The sequence below is a fragment of the Protopterus annectens genome, chromosome 3.part0 (assembly GCF_019279795.1).
Source record: "Protopterus annectens isolate FY-2018-M chromosome 3.part0, PAN1.0, whole genome shotgun sequence".
In the NCBI taxonomy this organism is placed as follows: Eukaryota; Metazoa; Chordata; order Ceratodontiformes; family Protopteridae; genus Protopterus; species Protopterus annectens.
In genome coordinates this window covers 679,498,362-679,513,869 of record NC_056731.1, presented here as the reverse complement: position 1 = coordinate 679,513,869, position 15,508 = coordinate 679,498,362, and the positions used below count along the sequence as shown (strand labels likewise).

The 15,508-nt window shown below is 38.5% G+C and overlaps 1 protein-coding gene across 1 annotated transcript in view; it reads left to right on the top strand.

Moving 5' to 3' along the window:
- Positions 1-15,508, top strand: part of ADAMTS16 (ADAM metallopeptidase with thrombospondin type 1 motif 16) — a 1,625,291-nt gene that overhangs the window by 557,656 nt on the left and 1,052,127 nt on the right. The window contains exon 10 of the mRNA XM_044065078.1: positions 902-1,055. Coding sequence (XP_043921013.1) covers positions 902-1,055 — 154 coding nt within the window. The remainder of the gene's footprint in view (positions 1-901; positions 1,056-15,508) is intronic.

Genomic DNA, 15,508 nt, shown 5'->3' with positions numbered 1-15,508 from the left:
GTGGGAGAAATGCTCCAGATGCATGTCTTTGTAATGTGGGAGGAAACTGGACCACCCAGAGAAAATCCCCACAGACACAGGGAGGACATGCAGACTCCACACAGAAAGCACCCCAGCAGAGAATCGAACCCGAGAACCTCTTGCTGTGAGGTGACAATGAATCTGCTGCACCACTGCACCATCCAGTAATTTATTTTTATTGCAACACACAGAGTGGACATTGCTTCAGTGTTAAAATTCCATCTGTTCAGTTGTAACACATTTATACGTTTAAAAGAGAGTTTTGCCAGCCATGGCGAAGATAAGTCATTATTGTTGACATATAAAAGCTCCACACAAAGCTAAAGAAATGAATGATGCCATTACTCTACAAAAAAAGTAATGATAGCTAAGTGTATAGAATAGAACATGGTGTTAAGACTCAGAATTAAGAGATCAAATAATGCCAACAAGCAGTAGAAAATTCAATACTTTAATATTAATTATAAAGTGTTGCAACCTGTCTCAGTTGCATATACAGGAAAGGAAGCTGAGATACAAGGGCAACACAGGTTTTAAACATTAGCTGCAGAAAACAATAGTCCACTTTTTAGTGTACAGTGGACACAAGAAGCCTATGTGTAGTCCTCTTTATGTAATGAATATAAAGTCTGATTAGTATCTGACAACAGAAATTTATAAACAACGCAGAGAAAGAATTTCATGTGCAGGAGGCAGTATTACTTCATTCAGTACTCCTAATTAAAATCCATTTTGCTGTCATTCTCGCATGCATAACAACAAAATATGCTTGTTTTACAGCAATGGTTCATAAAGAGTGCATTTGATCAGTGTTTCTCTGCCTTGAAACACTGTATTGTTCAATAATATTTGTTTTCTTTCTTTCTTTTTGTTGTTGCAGCTCCACACAAGCAATGTGTCTTGCTGATGAGCCAAGGCCAGTGAAGGAGTACAAGTACCCGGAGAAGTTACCAGGACAACTGTACGATGCAGACATACAGTGCAAGTGGCAGTTTGGGGAGAAGGCACAAGTCTGCATGCTGGATTTCAAAAAGGCAATAAATTCCTCTTGTACTGCATTTAGTTTGGGTTACTAAGACAAAGTGAAACTTAACTACCTAACTTTGTAGGCTACAGTTTACTTCTAGTAGTGTGCTGCAAAGATAAAACATCTGAATTAGGAACTGAGTCATGCAAAGCTTAGATATTGTAAGAAGATGGCATTCCCGTCAAAGTGCATGCACACACACACGCACACACGTGCGCGCGTGCACACACACACACACACACACACACACACACACACACACACACACACACACACACACACACACACACACACACACACTTGCTTAAGGTTGTGGACTGAGAAATGTTTGTGCTTTTAGTACTGAGTTTCTAGGTTAAATATAGACAGAAGAAAAAAGACATGAAACAAGCTTGGTACACTTAAGAAAAACATAGCATTAAATGATTCATTCTAATTCATGCTGCTTTCAATGATTTTAAAGCAGTGATGCACATTCTGAAGTCGATAGTCAAGGTCACTGATTTTTAGTGAAGAAGACTCAAATTCTGTTCACATCCTCTCAGAACCCAGTAAACGTTTCAGATTTTTGAAATGACATTTTGTTTTATTTTAAGCAGCACCACAAAAATTAAGTTTTTTCATTGACTAGGCATGGCCAGTGCGCAACAATGATTATTAGACCTCTTTTAGTAGCAGTAGCCCACCACTCTTAAAGTTTTAATATTTTTCTATTATACTCTATAACAGGAAGAGAGTTGATAAAAGTTTACCCTCCATCTGTCACTAGATGGATTATGGCTGGGCTGTGGATTGCAGCTGCACTTTGTTTAACCAAGTTTTGTTTCTACCGTCGTGGAACATTGCTAAGTTGTGAATTGTTGTACTAAATCATGAAATACTCATTATCATTATTAGATCAATGTGGACATTTGTTCTCCGTGGCCTGTGCCACAGAGACTTTCTTACTGAACTAATGTCAGTAAATAAGTAATGTAAGGAAAGTAAAATGGGACCTAAGCTCCTAGTTTTCCTCTTGAAAGTGAGAATGCATGGAGTAAGTACAAGGACGTGCATAAGATTTCCTCCAGAAGTGCTACAAGCTGGAACACATGTAAGTCTCTGTACAACAGCCGCGTGTAAACTAATCTCAGATCTTTTTGGATGCCCGCTAATGACTGATATTCAAGAATGTGTTGAAGATGTGTTAAGGGGAAAAAAGCACAGTCATGTTAGCAAAGCAAGCCACACCATGCAGAGGCTTTAATAAATCAAAATATTTAGAGAAAGTAAATACATATCTAAAATATATAATGTCACAATATACTCCTAAATGCAGTCAACACTAAAGCACAGTATATCTCAATTTCTGAAGGTACTTGATAGCTAGGCATGACTGTGTGTGGATATACACCTATACACAGTGCTGTGGCTAAGCTGAAAGAGAATAAGAAAGGTACAAATTACACTGAAGCAGTCTACATTAGAATGGGAATGCTCAGATCCCTAAGCTGTAAATGCAGATATGTACTACATGTGAAACTTTTCACAGTCGTACTAATTCTTAATTCCTGTTGCTGCTGAACAGCAACATAGTTAGAGGTATGGTGTTGCTGACAGGCTCTGTTTCATAAGAGTGCATTACCAAAAGGTCGACTGTCAAAACATCGAGACGAGAACAGTATGACTACAATAATATTGAACTGTTAAAATAACAAAACTTGTAACGTCTAAATACGTACTGTGCATGTCAGGCAGTACACGGACGTCCTAGATAGATTTTGTGCTACACTCATAACAGGAGCTATTCCACTTAAATGCAAAATTAAACACATAACTATACTTTTATCAACATTTTGGCATGGGGCAAGCCAGACTGCACCCCTAATGTGGGGGGCTGCACCCCCAGCATTCCCTTCAAAATATATATTTAAACTCTAAGATCACACTACAGTGGGGAAAAGGGTAAATTTCCTGATCCCCATTGCACTGTGCTCTGCATTCAGAAATGCCGAAAAGCCTACGGTTGTTCTATTAAATGTTTTGTTTAAATGGAGAAGTTTCTGTTATAAGTATAATGCGATTTCCAACCAAGATATCCGTGTACTGCTTGGCATACGCAGTACATATTTCAATATTACAAGTTTCATTATTTTAACAGTTTGTTGTTATTGTAGTTACATTGTTCTGGCCTCGATATTATGTAACTCGACGTTTTGGTAATGTGACAATATGAAGCGGATCCTGTTGACAATATGATTTCAGTGTTGATCAGTTAAGTTCAAGCCACATTTAGAGAAAAGGAATCATCTTTGGCAGTAAAAGCCAGGATCCTTTCAGCTTTCAATGCAGTTACAGAGTGTTGGGATTGATACATCATTTGAAATCCAGTATTTGTACAAGTCAAATGAGGACAGTGATGTCAGTTTCTGAACATTTTTGTGAATGTAGATTTCTCAGTCCTTGAAAGCATGAACGGTATGATGTCATCTTTCTTGTGCTTGGGCCTACGTCTGTGAAGTAATACATTCATTTTCTCCCCAAGTCTGTAGTTTTCATTGTTCCAACTTCTGAGTTGTTGTTAGTGTGGCTGCAAATAGAGACTCTGAGAGATCGTCCCTAACATAGCTTTGGGAGCTGTGATCCTGACTTGATATTAGTATGGCCACAGATGGGGTGACAATGTGAATGATCTGTCCTTAACATGGCTTTGGGAGCTGTGATCCTGACTTGATATTAATGTGCCTACACATGGAGACAGTGAGACATCTGTCCTTAACATGACTTTGAAAGCTGTGATCAAGCCTGTTGATTTTTCAGAGATGAAAGTCAGATGAATTTCTGGTTCCAAATATCAGCCATGCAGCACAGGCCATAGCTGGTTTGCGGATGCTGCATTAATCATATTTTCAATTAAAAAGGTTACGTAGGTATTTTAGATGTGTGCATGGTGCTGCACAACTGTGAACCATGTGCTCTTTATCTTCAGTTCTGGCAAGGGTGACAAATTAATAGGTGTTTCTGCAGCCAGTGCTCTTACTTAATCCTCATAATTCCATTTGTATTTTGGAGACTGCAAAAGGGATATATATTTCACTAGTGCTACAAAGTCATTAGGTTTTAACATGGTCAGCCCAGCAATAACCTTTTAATCATGTAGTGGGTACTGTTACTACTGTAGTTATATCATGAGGTACGCAATATCCTTGTTTCCATACTATTTTAATCACATTTGACCATAGAAGTTCTGCAGTGCTTTTAGTACAGGTTGAACTGTTGTTGAGTGCTTTATAACTGAGAGCTCTGTGTAGTTGGCTATGTATGATTTTCCTCCTGGAACACAGACAGAACCCTCAGACTCCAAACTGCATTGCTATCTGTGCATTTATCGCATATGACAGGCAGGGCTCTTCCTTGTATTGCACTGTGAATGCCTGGTTCCATGTGCTCCTGCAGCACTGGAAGAAACAGTTGGCAGCAGAGTATCTGAATGTGGCAATACAGCAATTCCCCTACATACTTTATTATCCAGTAGCAAAAAGCAAGGATTGTCCAGTTTATTTACTGGAATATTTGCAGCAAATCTTGCTGGTAGAATTTCCATGATGATCTCTTTTCTGGTTATAATACTTTTCTCCCCTCTTTATGGCTTGTAAGCAATGTTATTTGTCATGTCACTAGTACTTTACTTCCACTGCCATTATTTTGTTGATGTTCCTGGACTATTAGATGGTCCACAAAAGTATCTTTAGCCTGTTTCTCCAGACAGCAGTTGGTTGCAGAAAAAACAGTTTCCGTTCATCTTGATAAAGAGCTTCATATCCAAATTGACAAATGTGATCAGCATACGATTTGTGACAGATCTTTGATTTATTGTCAGGCATGGGAAATAGTTAATTGTTATATTGAGTGAAGATTGTCAGAATGATGAAGTATTGAAACCAGAAAACAAAAATGAGTAAATACAGCGCAATCAGGAGACAATTTGGCCATTTGTTTCATCTGATTTGACACACTAAACCCCGTACAGCTAATAAATTCCACACTGAATGCATATTCTGTATGTACTGAGAATATACACCATGTTTTCTGCACAGGCAATGAAAGAGAAGTATCCAGTATAGCTACCAAGCTAAAATGGGATCACACAGCAGATTCTGGTAGAATGAAAACCCCATGTCATAGTTATGATGCTGACCTTTGAAATGGATTTGCACTCTAATGACAAGAGAATTGCCTCTGTAATTTTCATAAGATGTGCATAGACTTTGAATGGAAACTGAAGAAAAAACAGTAATCGCCTGCACTAGTCATTATGGCACTGGGTCATGTGACAATAGTTGCACAGCAACAGAAGCAGCTCAGTATGGCTGCCATAGTGATGTGCCAGTAGTTGAAATGATACGACTCCCATTCTTCAGCAGGGCATCAGCAGGACTAGCTGAGTACAATTCCCATACTGTAGTAAGGCATATCAGCAGAGCTCAGTATGACTTCCATCCTTGGGCAGCATTAGCTATGGCTCCCATCCTCCAGTACATTAACAGCAGCTTTACCGCAGTACGATTATCGTCTGACAACCTGAAGTCAGAGAAATGTAAGCTTTGGCAGAGTTCCATCCAAGGCTGATTCACTACATGAAATAAAAAAGCTGTTCAAAACAGCCACCAAACACCTGATAAAGTCACAGTCACATTCAAATAGAAAACAGATCATATTTTTAGTTACCTGCACATCAACTGTGTAATATGCACAGCAGAAGTGCAGGCAGTACCAGAATGGTTAACCTATAGTGGTTTCAGACAGGAAGCAAGCAGTAAACCGGGAGAGCTACTATGAATGGCTGACATTTTAGTAGATGTTAGAATATATTAATGCCTGTGTCTGCCTAGCTGGTACTTGGCTGGTGTTGGTACAGATCAAGCCATGGAAGCTTACCTAGCAGATAATAGTAAAAGCTGTAGCATTGCAGCTGTTCCAAAAGAAAGAAAGGGAAGGTGTTCTCCAGTCTATATTGGGAACACCTGTAGTATCAGTATAGTACTGGTGTGTCATCTTGAAAGGTGGATATAGGCATTAGCAGAAATTAGACAAAAGTACAAGGAATGCAAATGGTGTGTGCAAGTACAAGCAGGCATGCAAAAGGCAGTTGGTGCGGTGATATTCATTTATGACAATCACTTTTGCATTGTAAACTGTTAGGTTGCAGAGATCACCACAAGCGTGATACTGAGAGCCTAAAGCTGAAGACAACATGATCTTAGATGTTCTTGCTAGTCCTTGTTTCTCTTTCTTACTAGTGAGTGCATATCCAGAACAGTAATGTCTTCCCGATTTAAATAAAACTGACTCTGCTGATTTTACTTGCACCATAATGGAAAAGCATATAGTTTTTCTCCATGTAGTAGGTAATGAACTGATCGTGCGAGACATTGTGGGTTTCTATGACAAATGGATGATTAAGTTAATACTGTCATAAGTGCTGCATAGCTGGCTAAGGATTTTACTTACTTTGTCAGCATATTGTTATTTATCTCCAGTTGCTATTGCATGTAAAAGCAAACAAACTTTACTCTTATTTCAATAAGTATTAACAATTACACATTTTTTGAATCTCTGAAATTGCTGTTTAGTTGTATGTTAGCAGATTTCACTACTATCACTGTGAAATTCTTCTGTTCTGCAACACATTTGTTTCCCATTTAAGATACACTTCAAATGATAGAAAAGAACAGGTAATATAATAGACATTGAAGTGGTTCACAACAGGCTCAAAACAAGAATGTAAAAACTATAGAAGATAGCACCTCTGAAGAATAGCAGACCATGCCAATGACATAGAGAGAGATCATGTCCATACTGTGGTCTAGGTGACTGTGGCATTAAACTGAGATCCCATCTGGCTATGTTATTGATAGCTGAGTTGGCTGTAAATGAATCTAGGGTACCTATCGAAAAGAGTATGGGAACATCCTTGATACTGCTGCAAAATTTCCACTGGTAGTGTGAATACCTCCTTGGGTCTCCCCTGAAAAGATGCAACTATCCTAGTGGGACTAATCTGGTCAACAAAGGGAAATAAAACAAATAAATTAAAAAAAAAAATCTTTGACTAGTAGCATGAAAGCCTGAATACACAAGCAGGAGAGGAAGGGCATGGCCTGTCCTGGTAGGGAAGGAAGCGTACTGGATGGACATTTTATTGAAGCCCTGGTAGAGACCAGGGCTGGGGGAAACTGGGTATGTGAAAAGGGCTGAGGAGGTGTGAGTACTCTCTAGGCCTTTAAGGGGATGACCTCACACTACATGTCATAGCCTTCCCAGGCTAATGTAGCATGTCAACATTAGAGTATGGGAGACTGTGCCAGGAAAAAAAAGCAGCTGGGCCACTGCCTGATAGTCCTGGCCTTCAAGCTCATCTCCTGGGCAGAGAAGATGCATAGTCATTAAGGCAGAGAAAGCTTTCTTCTCCAGAGGGACAGGATGAACCCAGAGATGTGATATACCATGGAGTCCCCCAAGGCAGTGGCACCAGGAATAAGGCACTATGAGAGTAAGCAAGGACTCTCAAGTCAGAGGTAAGCAGGCCAATATATAAGTAAATAAATACTATGGACTTCAGCACAAAATCATACAGCTGGAAGAACAGGTTTGATGAAGTGGATCACAACCATCTTCAGGGATCTCATGCAGCTTTTCTTACTAATATAAAGTGCCTCTTCTTATATATATTCCTAATTAAATTATGAAGCTACACAGTAGTGGAAACCTTTTAACTGTGTAGAAGAACTGCTTAAAAGTTAAAGAGTTTTACTTTTACATTTTTCTTATCAGGTTTTCAGTTTGAAAACTACTGGCAAAACTATTGGCAAAATGACAGACCCTGGGGCAAATGTGCATGGCCCATGGTCATACATATCAGATTTTTGATACAAAATTAAATGTATGAATGCTTGGCAGAAAAAAAAGGATGCAAAGAGGGCAAACAGAATATTTTTCTAAGAAGCACAGCCATAGAGGGTGGGTTAAGTAACAGCTGATCAGATGTTATTATTGAGTCCTCTGGAACTCTTAACAGCACTGCTAAATTGGAGGTGGGAGTATGTTCTGAGTTTTTCTGCTTTTCTCTTTCTTTCTTTATGTTATTCTGACTACATAGCAAACTGCTTTACAAGTACAGTAGCAGCTTGAGATAATAATATGGCTACTGTTCAGAAACTTTGATATTTTTTTACTGTGCAGTTCTGTTAGTAACTGCTTATGTTAGATGATATTTGAATATATTGCCCTGTTGTCTTAGTTACTGCATGAGGAATTCAGGATCTAATGGCCTGCATGTGGTAGAAAAAGATAGCTGGCCTGTGGTGCAAGCTACTTTCAGTGAGGGTAGTAACTTCTACCCTTTGTCACTACAGACAGGTCAGAACATATTATGAATTAAAAAAAAATCGGCTATGCCAGTGAAATGAAGTACTACAGAGATTTCATTTACCCTACTTGCATAAGATCCTGGGTGCTTCTTTCAATTTTTAAATGAGTTGTTACACATTGTATAAAACTGCTGTCTGCTTTCTGGTGTCTATCTGACATATCGGTGCAGTCCTACCTGCCTTAAGAACTTGATATTTGTTTTTAAATGCTGAGATTTTTAGTTATCTACCATAAATTCAAGGTCTTTTTGTGGGTATCATCAAAGAACTTCTACACTTTCCGGTCCATTTCAAGTTTTTTATCTGGACATGTTTAGTCAGCCACTGTAAATTGGATGACTGTGGAGCATCATGAATTAAGCAGTAATTTGCCAGCCTCACATTAGATGGCCAAGTTGTACAGAGACAAAGGACTCATTCTCTTCAGTTGTGAACTCTTACAGCAGTGCTAGACTGGAAGTGGAAGTGGATTCTGAATGTTTCTTCTTTTCTCATTCTTACTTTCTTCCTGACTGCATGGCAAACTGCTTTACAAGTTAATTGACTTGAGAGAATAGTATGCCTACGGTTCAGAATCACTTTTTTTGCTGTGCTGTTCTGTTAGTAACTGCTGCTCATGTTACTTCTGGTAGTAACTGCTCATGTTGGGTGCTATTAAAATATATTGCCCTGTTGTCTTAGTTATTGTATGAGGAATTCAGGATTCTTGTGTCCATATTATTTTAGTCAGTTAATTATCATTCGTTTGGTTATTGATGATCCATTGTCTTAATCAAACTTATTCTTGTTATGCTGTTGATTTAGTACTGAGACCCTGATCACTGGTAATTGTTGTACAGTTGCAGTTTTACACTGTACTCAGAAAGCATTGCTTGCCAAGTACTGTTATTTTTTTTTTCAGCAGTGTTTATTTGGAAAAGCTCTGTTACAATGAAAACTCTGGATTTATAAGAAGTTTTGAAAATGGCCTATTGTAATAATTTGTATGCTGTTATCAAGTAACCATTCCTGTACAGCAAGTTTTCCTCTTTTGTATTACACACACACACACACACACACACACACACACACACACACACACACACACAAAAGGATACGGAGTCTGATCCTGATAATGGCTTAATCTATATAACTGTGCTTGTAATAATTTAAGGACAGCAACACAGATTTAAAAAGGAATACGTAGTCAGAAAGACCATGGTAAAACACAGAGATGTTTATATGGCAGTTTTATTTGCTTTAATTTTTAAGGCTTTATGAAAGATAGTTAAAGTGTATAGCTCACTTAGTATCTTTACTGCAAATAATTTCCTTTCTGTTTATACTTAATTATGTATTACTAGATACATTGTGCATTCACTTTTCATGATGTCATGGCAGGAGTTTTCAGCTGCAAGGAACTTTTCAGAGGGTCATCCTTTATAAAATAAGACGTGAGAGTAACGCACTTTTTGCATCAATACTGCGCATTATATATTCTGAAATTACTTGAGAAAGTAGGTGCCGTGTAAGAAATGAAACAAAAAATGCTAAAGTAGCCAAACAGATGCATAGGGGACCCAACCAGACACTGACAAAAAACAGAAATGTGCATCTAAAAAAAAATTTCCATACTTTTCTTTTTCAAATGATCATTAGCAATATGTAAATTATTTCTAAAAAAATAGAGTGTTTCAACAAACTTGTTGAGAAGTATAGCATGACATGTAATAAACTCAAGCTAAAATATAAGCCTTCCCTAGACAAGACATGGGTTTCTGTGCTACTATGTTTCATTAACATGCCATTTGCTTGTATCAAGTAATCCTTTGAAGTAGTAAGCTTTGCAAATGTATTTGCATACAGATTATTATGCTTTGCCAGAGCCTTTCTTGCTCTGTGTTGTGCGCATTTACTTGGGATTTATGGTTTATTGCTTCCATTATCACTTAGTTAATAACTATGTCCACACAACAATTAGATAAAAAGAGGGTACTTGCAAACCAAATTTCAAAGCATATAATATTGTTGATAGTAATAAAACTAAAATGTTTCTTTGTTTTGTATTTTTTGGGGGGAGATGCGTTTGTAATGTACCTGTTTTTTTTTTTTAGCCAGAATACTAAAAGATTTCTATATTTCAGGAATAATTACTTATCTTTCAAGATGCCTTAAAATGGAGTTGTTGCTGCATTCAGCTCAGTATTTAGTCTTTTATGTACTTGTCTGATGGAGCTTATCTGCTTAAATTACCCCTCTTTAAAAGCTTTTGGCTCACTAGCAATTTACAATTTAATAAAACAAAAATAAATTACTATTAATAAAATTAACCTAAGATAACTGCCATGCATATGATGGCTCTAACATCTTACAGGAAAAATAATTACCACAGTCCCAAATGAGATCTCTTTCCCAAATTTAAAACTGGTACCTGTCATGCTCTGGTGAGCTAAAACAATCTAGTCCCCCAAGATATTCACTGAAACAAGAAAGAGTAAATAGAAGTACTGACAAAATGCATAGAAACTTACTGACATAACTTATACAAAGGACTATCCAGGAGTTTGTTGACCGTAAAAACTGTTTTAGTGTTTGGCATTAAAATGGGGAAAAGAGAGCACTGCTGGACATATATATATAAAAGATCATTGATTAATTGTTAACAGAAATGTGTGTAGAATGTCTGCTCTCTTTGCCAGAGCATCATGGGAGGCAAAAACTAGATTACTTAAACCCTGGATTTTTTCAGTCCAGATCATATAAAAAGCAATAAAAAAGAAAGGTAAATCCCTAGCAATTGTGAAGAATCATTTCTGGGTAGGTGCTGACCATATTTTAATACACACATCTTGTGGTATACAATTTCAAGCTACTTGTGGCATTGTGTACTTAGGAAACACGAAAATCTATAACCAAATACACTGCCATTATTTTGTGCATCAAAAATTAAACTGTGAACTTGAAATAGCTGCATATTTTTGACAAAGCACTTTTCCTTTACATTGTATTGCTTCAACAATGCAACATATTGCACACCTTCTGTAGCTTTCTGTGGATGGCTCAAAATATGTATTAAATAGAGGTACTCTTTTTATCCTGGAGACCTGCAGGAATATTTTATAAGCAGGCAAAGTCTCAGTCATCTGCAAAGAACTCCTTGTCAGTAGTACAGCTATTCATTTGAAGCATATAGTATGCTACCAATGCTACAGGCATGAAAGACACAAGTGTGTGTGTGTGTGTGTGTGTGTGTGTGTGTGTGTGTGTGCACACGCGTGTGTATATGTCTCATTAAGCAGTTTCCATCAGTCTGTGTACATTTCTGCTTGTCAGCTGTGCTGTGATTCATATACCTTTGCAGCAGACCTTGAGTAGAAAGTTACAGAATTAGTAACCATCACTGTTGTATCCCTGTGTCCTGTCTTAATTTCTCATTAGAGGTAGCGAGAAAGAGCTTTTTAAAACTATGAGAAATAAAAAGACGGTGTAACGAAGCACAGCAGCAAAAATCATAAAACAAACGTAATAATGGTTAGCTCTTTCACCACACAATGGTGGCTTCATCAGGCCATCAGTACAAAGAATAAAAACATTCACTCACATACAATCACATATATACTTACAATTTATCAACATTAATTAAAAATCAGCGTCAGCTGCTAGTATATTTCCTTTCTATTTAAACCTCAACGGGTATGCATACTATGTATCTAGATCTGAACAGCTTTGCCCCCTTAAAGGTGCAGTGCTAACTTAATATATTTAATAACAAAAATATACAAATAAATATAAAAACAACAACATGGAACACTTCTAATTGAGTACATCACCTCATGTTTCAAATGTGTAAACTATCACACTAGATACCATTCCACACCTTGCATCCACTACAACCTTTACCTTAGCCATAAGGACTGTAACTAGGTTGAAACTCCTAAGTAACAAGCTAATGAAACACAGTGCACCCACCTACAAAACTACGTATACATCTAAATAACAGGATGATGGACAACCATCTCCCTACAAGAAGCACTAACCATTGTGTGGTGATAGCGTTGACCGTTATTAAATTTGTTTTATGATTCTGCTGCTGTGCTTCAATACGCCTTCTTTTTATTTCTCACTATTGTCTTCTGGTTTTACCTTGGAAGGTGCTCATTTACATACTGGTTGTTTTATTTATCTGTTTTTTTTAAACTATGTTTATTTGTATAAACCAATCACAGATGTAACTAGGTGAATGCATACTTCAGGGTGATGAAGGCACAGGTTAATGTGTGTCCCTTGGAGGAATTAGAGTCCCCAATCAAGCTGATTTGGTATCATGATTCAACAAAGATGCTATTGTTATGACCCAGTGGTCCCACCTTTATTACACTCACAAACCCCTCCCATCTTTCCAGTAGCCACCCACAGCGCTAACCCAACACTACCTCCTCCATCTTCCCACTACTATCACACCTCCTCAACTAACATGTACAAGCATACCTTACCTATGCTCACTGCATGCACTCTCCTTGCATATCTTACACCTTACCAAAGCTCCATCATTCCCCCACTCAACCACTACCACTGTACTACTACTCACACCACCACTCATGTCTCACTCATACTCAGCTCCCCTCCTACCAACTCAAGAACCATCCCTATGCCTCCCAACATATTCTATATTACTCAAACATAAAGCATCCCTACAACTTAACATAGTAACCCTCCCACCATACCTATTACCCAAAGAGCACAATCATAAAGTTTCCCTTATAAAGAAACACATTCAAAAACTGAGAAAACTAATAACCTCATGCATATAAAAACTAGCCTAAGTGGAGATATCCACCCCAACCCTGGCCCTACCATCTCCAACCCCAATCCTCATAATCAGACTAGAAACCACAACTTCTCCCATATTACAACCAATAGAAAGCCAAATGACTTCCTTCTACTAAGCCTAAATATTAGAAGTATATCCAACAAAGTCTATGAACTCCATGCCACCATAGACTTGTACTCCCCAGATATAGTCATCCTGACAGAAACCTGGCTAAAACCTCACATTACCAGTGAGCAAATACTCCCTACAGGTTATGGCATACTAAGAGTAGACCAGCTAAACAAGAAAGGAGGTGGTGTAGCTATAATATTTAAAAAAACATCTAAACATCCAGATCTTAAAATCATCAGCTCCACAAATAGGCAATGAAGAAATAATATATACCAACCTCAAAATAAACCAAAACAAAACCACCAACATAATTGGATGCTACTTCCCACCTGGCCAAAACATCCCTCCACTAGAAAACCTCCTCAGCTGGTCTACCCACCATCTCCCCCAAGAAACTATCATTTTAGGTGATTTTAATATTGACTGGCAATCCTGTTCTGGCAACCATCCAACCCATCATGTAAACCTTCATGGCTTCACCCAACTAGTCCAGTTACCAACCAGGATAAATAAAAACTCCAGCAAGCACACTATCCTGGATTGGATACTAGTCAGTAAGAGCCCCCAGTCATATATAACAGGCTGCTTAGCAGATAGCCTCAGTGATCACTCCCCAACATTCCTACTGAAAAAATACCCATACCAAGCTAAGCCTGTCACCTACCATCAAATACGTAAAAAAATAAACTTTAACCCACTCACATTCATCTCATCTCTCAAAGAATGTAAATGGCATACTCTAAAGTACCTCAGTCTTGATGACGCAGTTGAATTTTTTAATACTACCTTCCTGAGCATCCTTAATTACCATGCCCCCATAAGACTTTCCAGAATCAAAGCACAACCCTCCCCATGGCTACAGAAAACCACTAAGTCAGAAATGAAAAACAGGGATAAAGCCTGGGAGCACTGGCACAAAACCAAAACCCCCTCAACTAGACAGAAATTCCTAGAACTATGCAATAGAGTCAAAAAGCTAATAAAACAGGACAAATTCCAATACTACCAGTCTGCCCTAGACTCCTCCGAACACAGCCCCAAATAATTCTGGTCCTCCATAAACTCCATTCTCCACCCAGGTAAAGTCAATACCCCTCCTCCTAACATCCCTCACTCCTCAGAAAATATTGCTACCTCACTCAACACACGCTTCACACAAACCATACTATCACTAGCTAAACAACACAACCCCCCTCCCCTCTAACCTACACCTTCAACTAGTAATCTCCCCACTGCCTTCTCTTTTTCTCCTGTACCTACCTCCAACATAAAAAAACTCTTAACTAAACTTAAGCCCACCAAATTAGCAGCAGACAACCTCCCAAGTGAATACCTACAAATCGCATCTGATGCTCTGGCCTACCCAGTATTCATCTTGATTAACCGATCTCTGATAGGAAAGTTACGTTCCCACACTGTGGAAAGTATCACATATAATTCCCCTCCACAAAGGCAGACCCTCCACAGAACTAACCAATTACCGCCCCATAGCTATTCTCTCTCCACTCTCCAAAATACTAGAGAGATGCATACACTCTCAGGTCTCAGACTACCTCCTTACTAACAACCTCCTTTCCAATACTCAGCATGGTTTCCGACCAAACCATAGCACCACCACTGCCTTATTCTCCTTTACTAACACTATCCTTCAGCATAAAAACAATGGCTATCTCTCCTCTGCTACTTTCCTAGACCTGTCTAAAGCATTTGAAATGGTCCCACACAAACAACTTATCTCTGTCCTCAATAACCTAGCCTTCTCACAATCAGTCACCAACTGGTTTCAGAGTTACCTGTCTGACCGCCAGCAATCGGTTGTATGGCAGAATGACATATCTCCCCAACTACCTGTCTCCATAGGGGTTCCCCAAGGATCCATCCTTGGACCCCTACTCTTCTCTGTTTTCACCAATAATCTAGCCTCGGCCACCAAACATGGCACACTCATACAATACGCAGATGACTCAACCATCATCTGCTCAGCCCAGTCCCTACCCAAACTGCAAAATGTCACACAGGAAGCCTTTTCCTCTGTTGAAACTTGGTTATCCGATGCCCAATTAATACTCAACCCAAACAAAACTAAACTTCTCATCTTCCAACCCACCAAACATACTCAAAACAACTCTC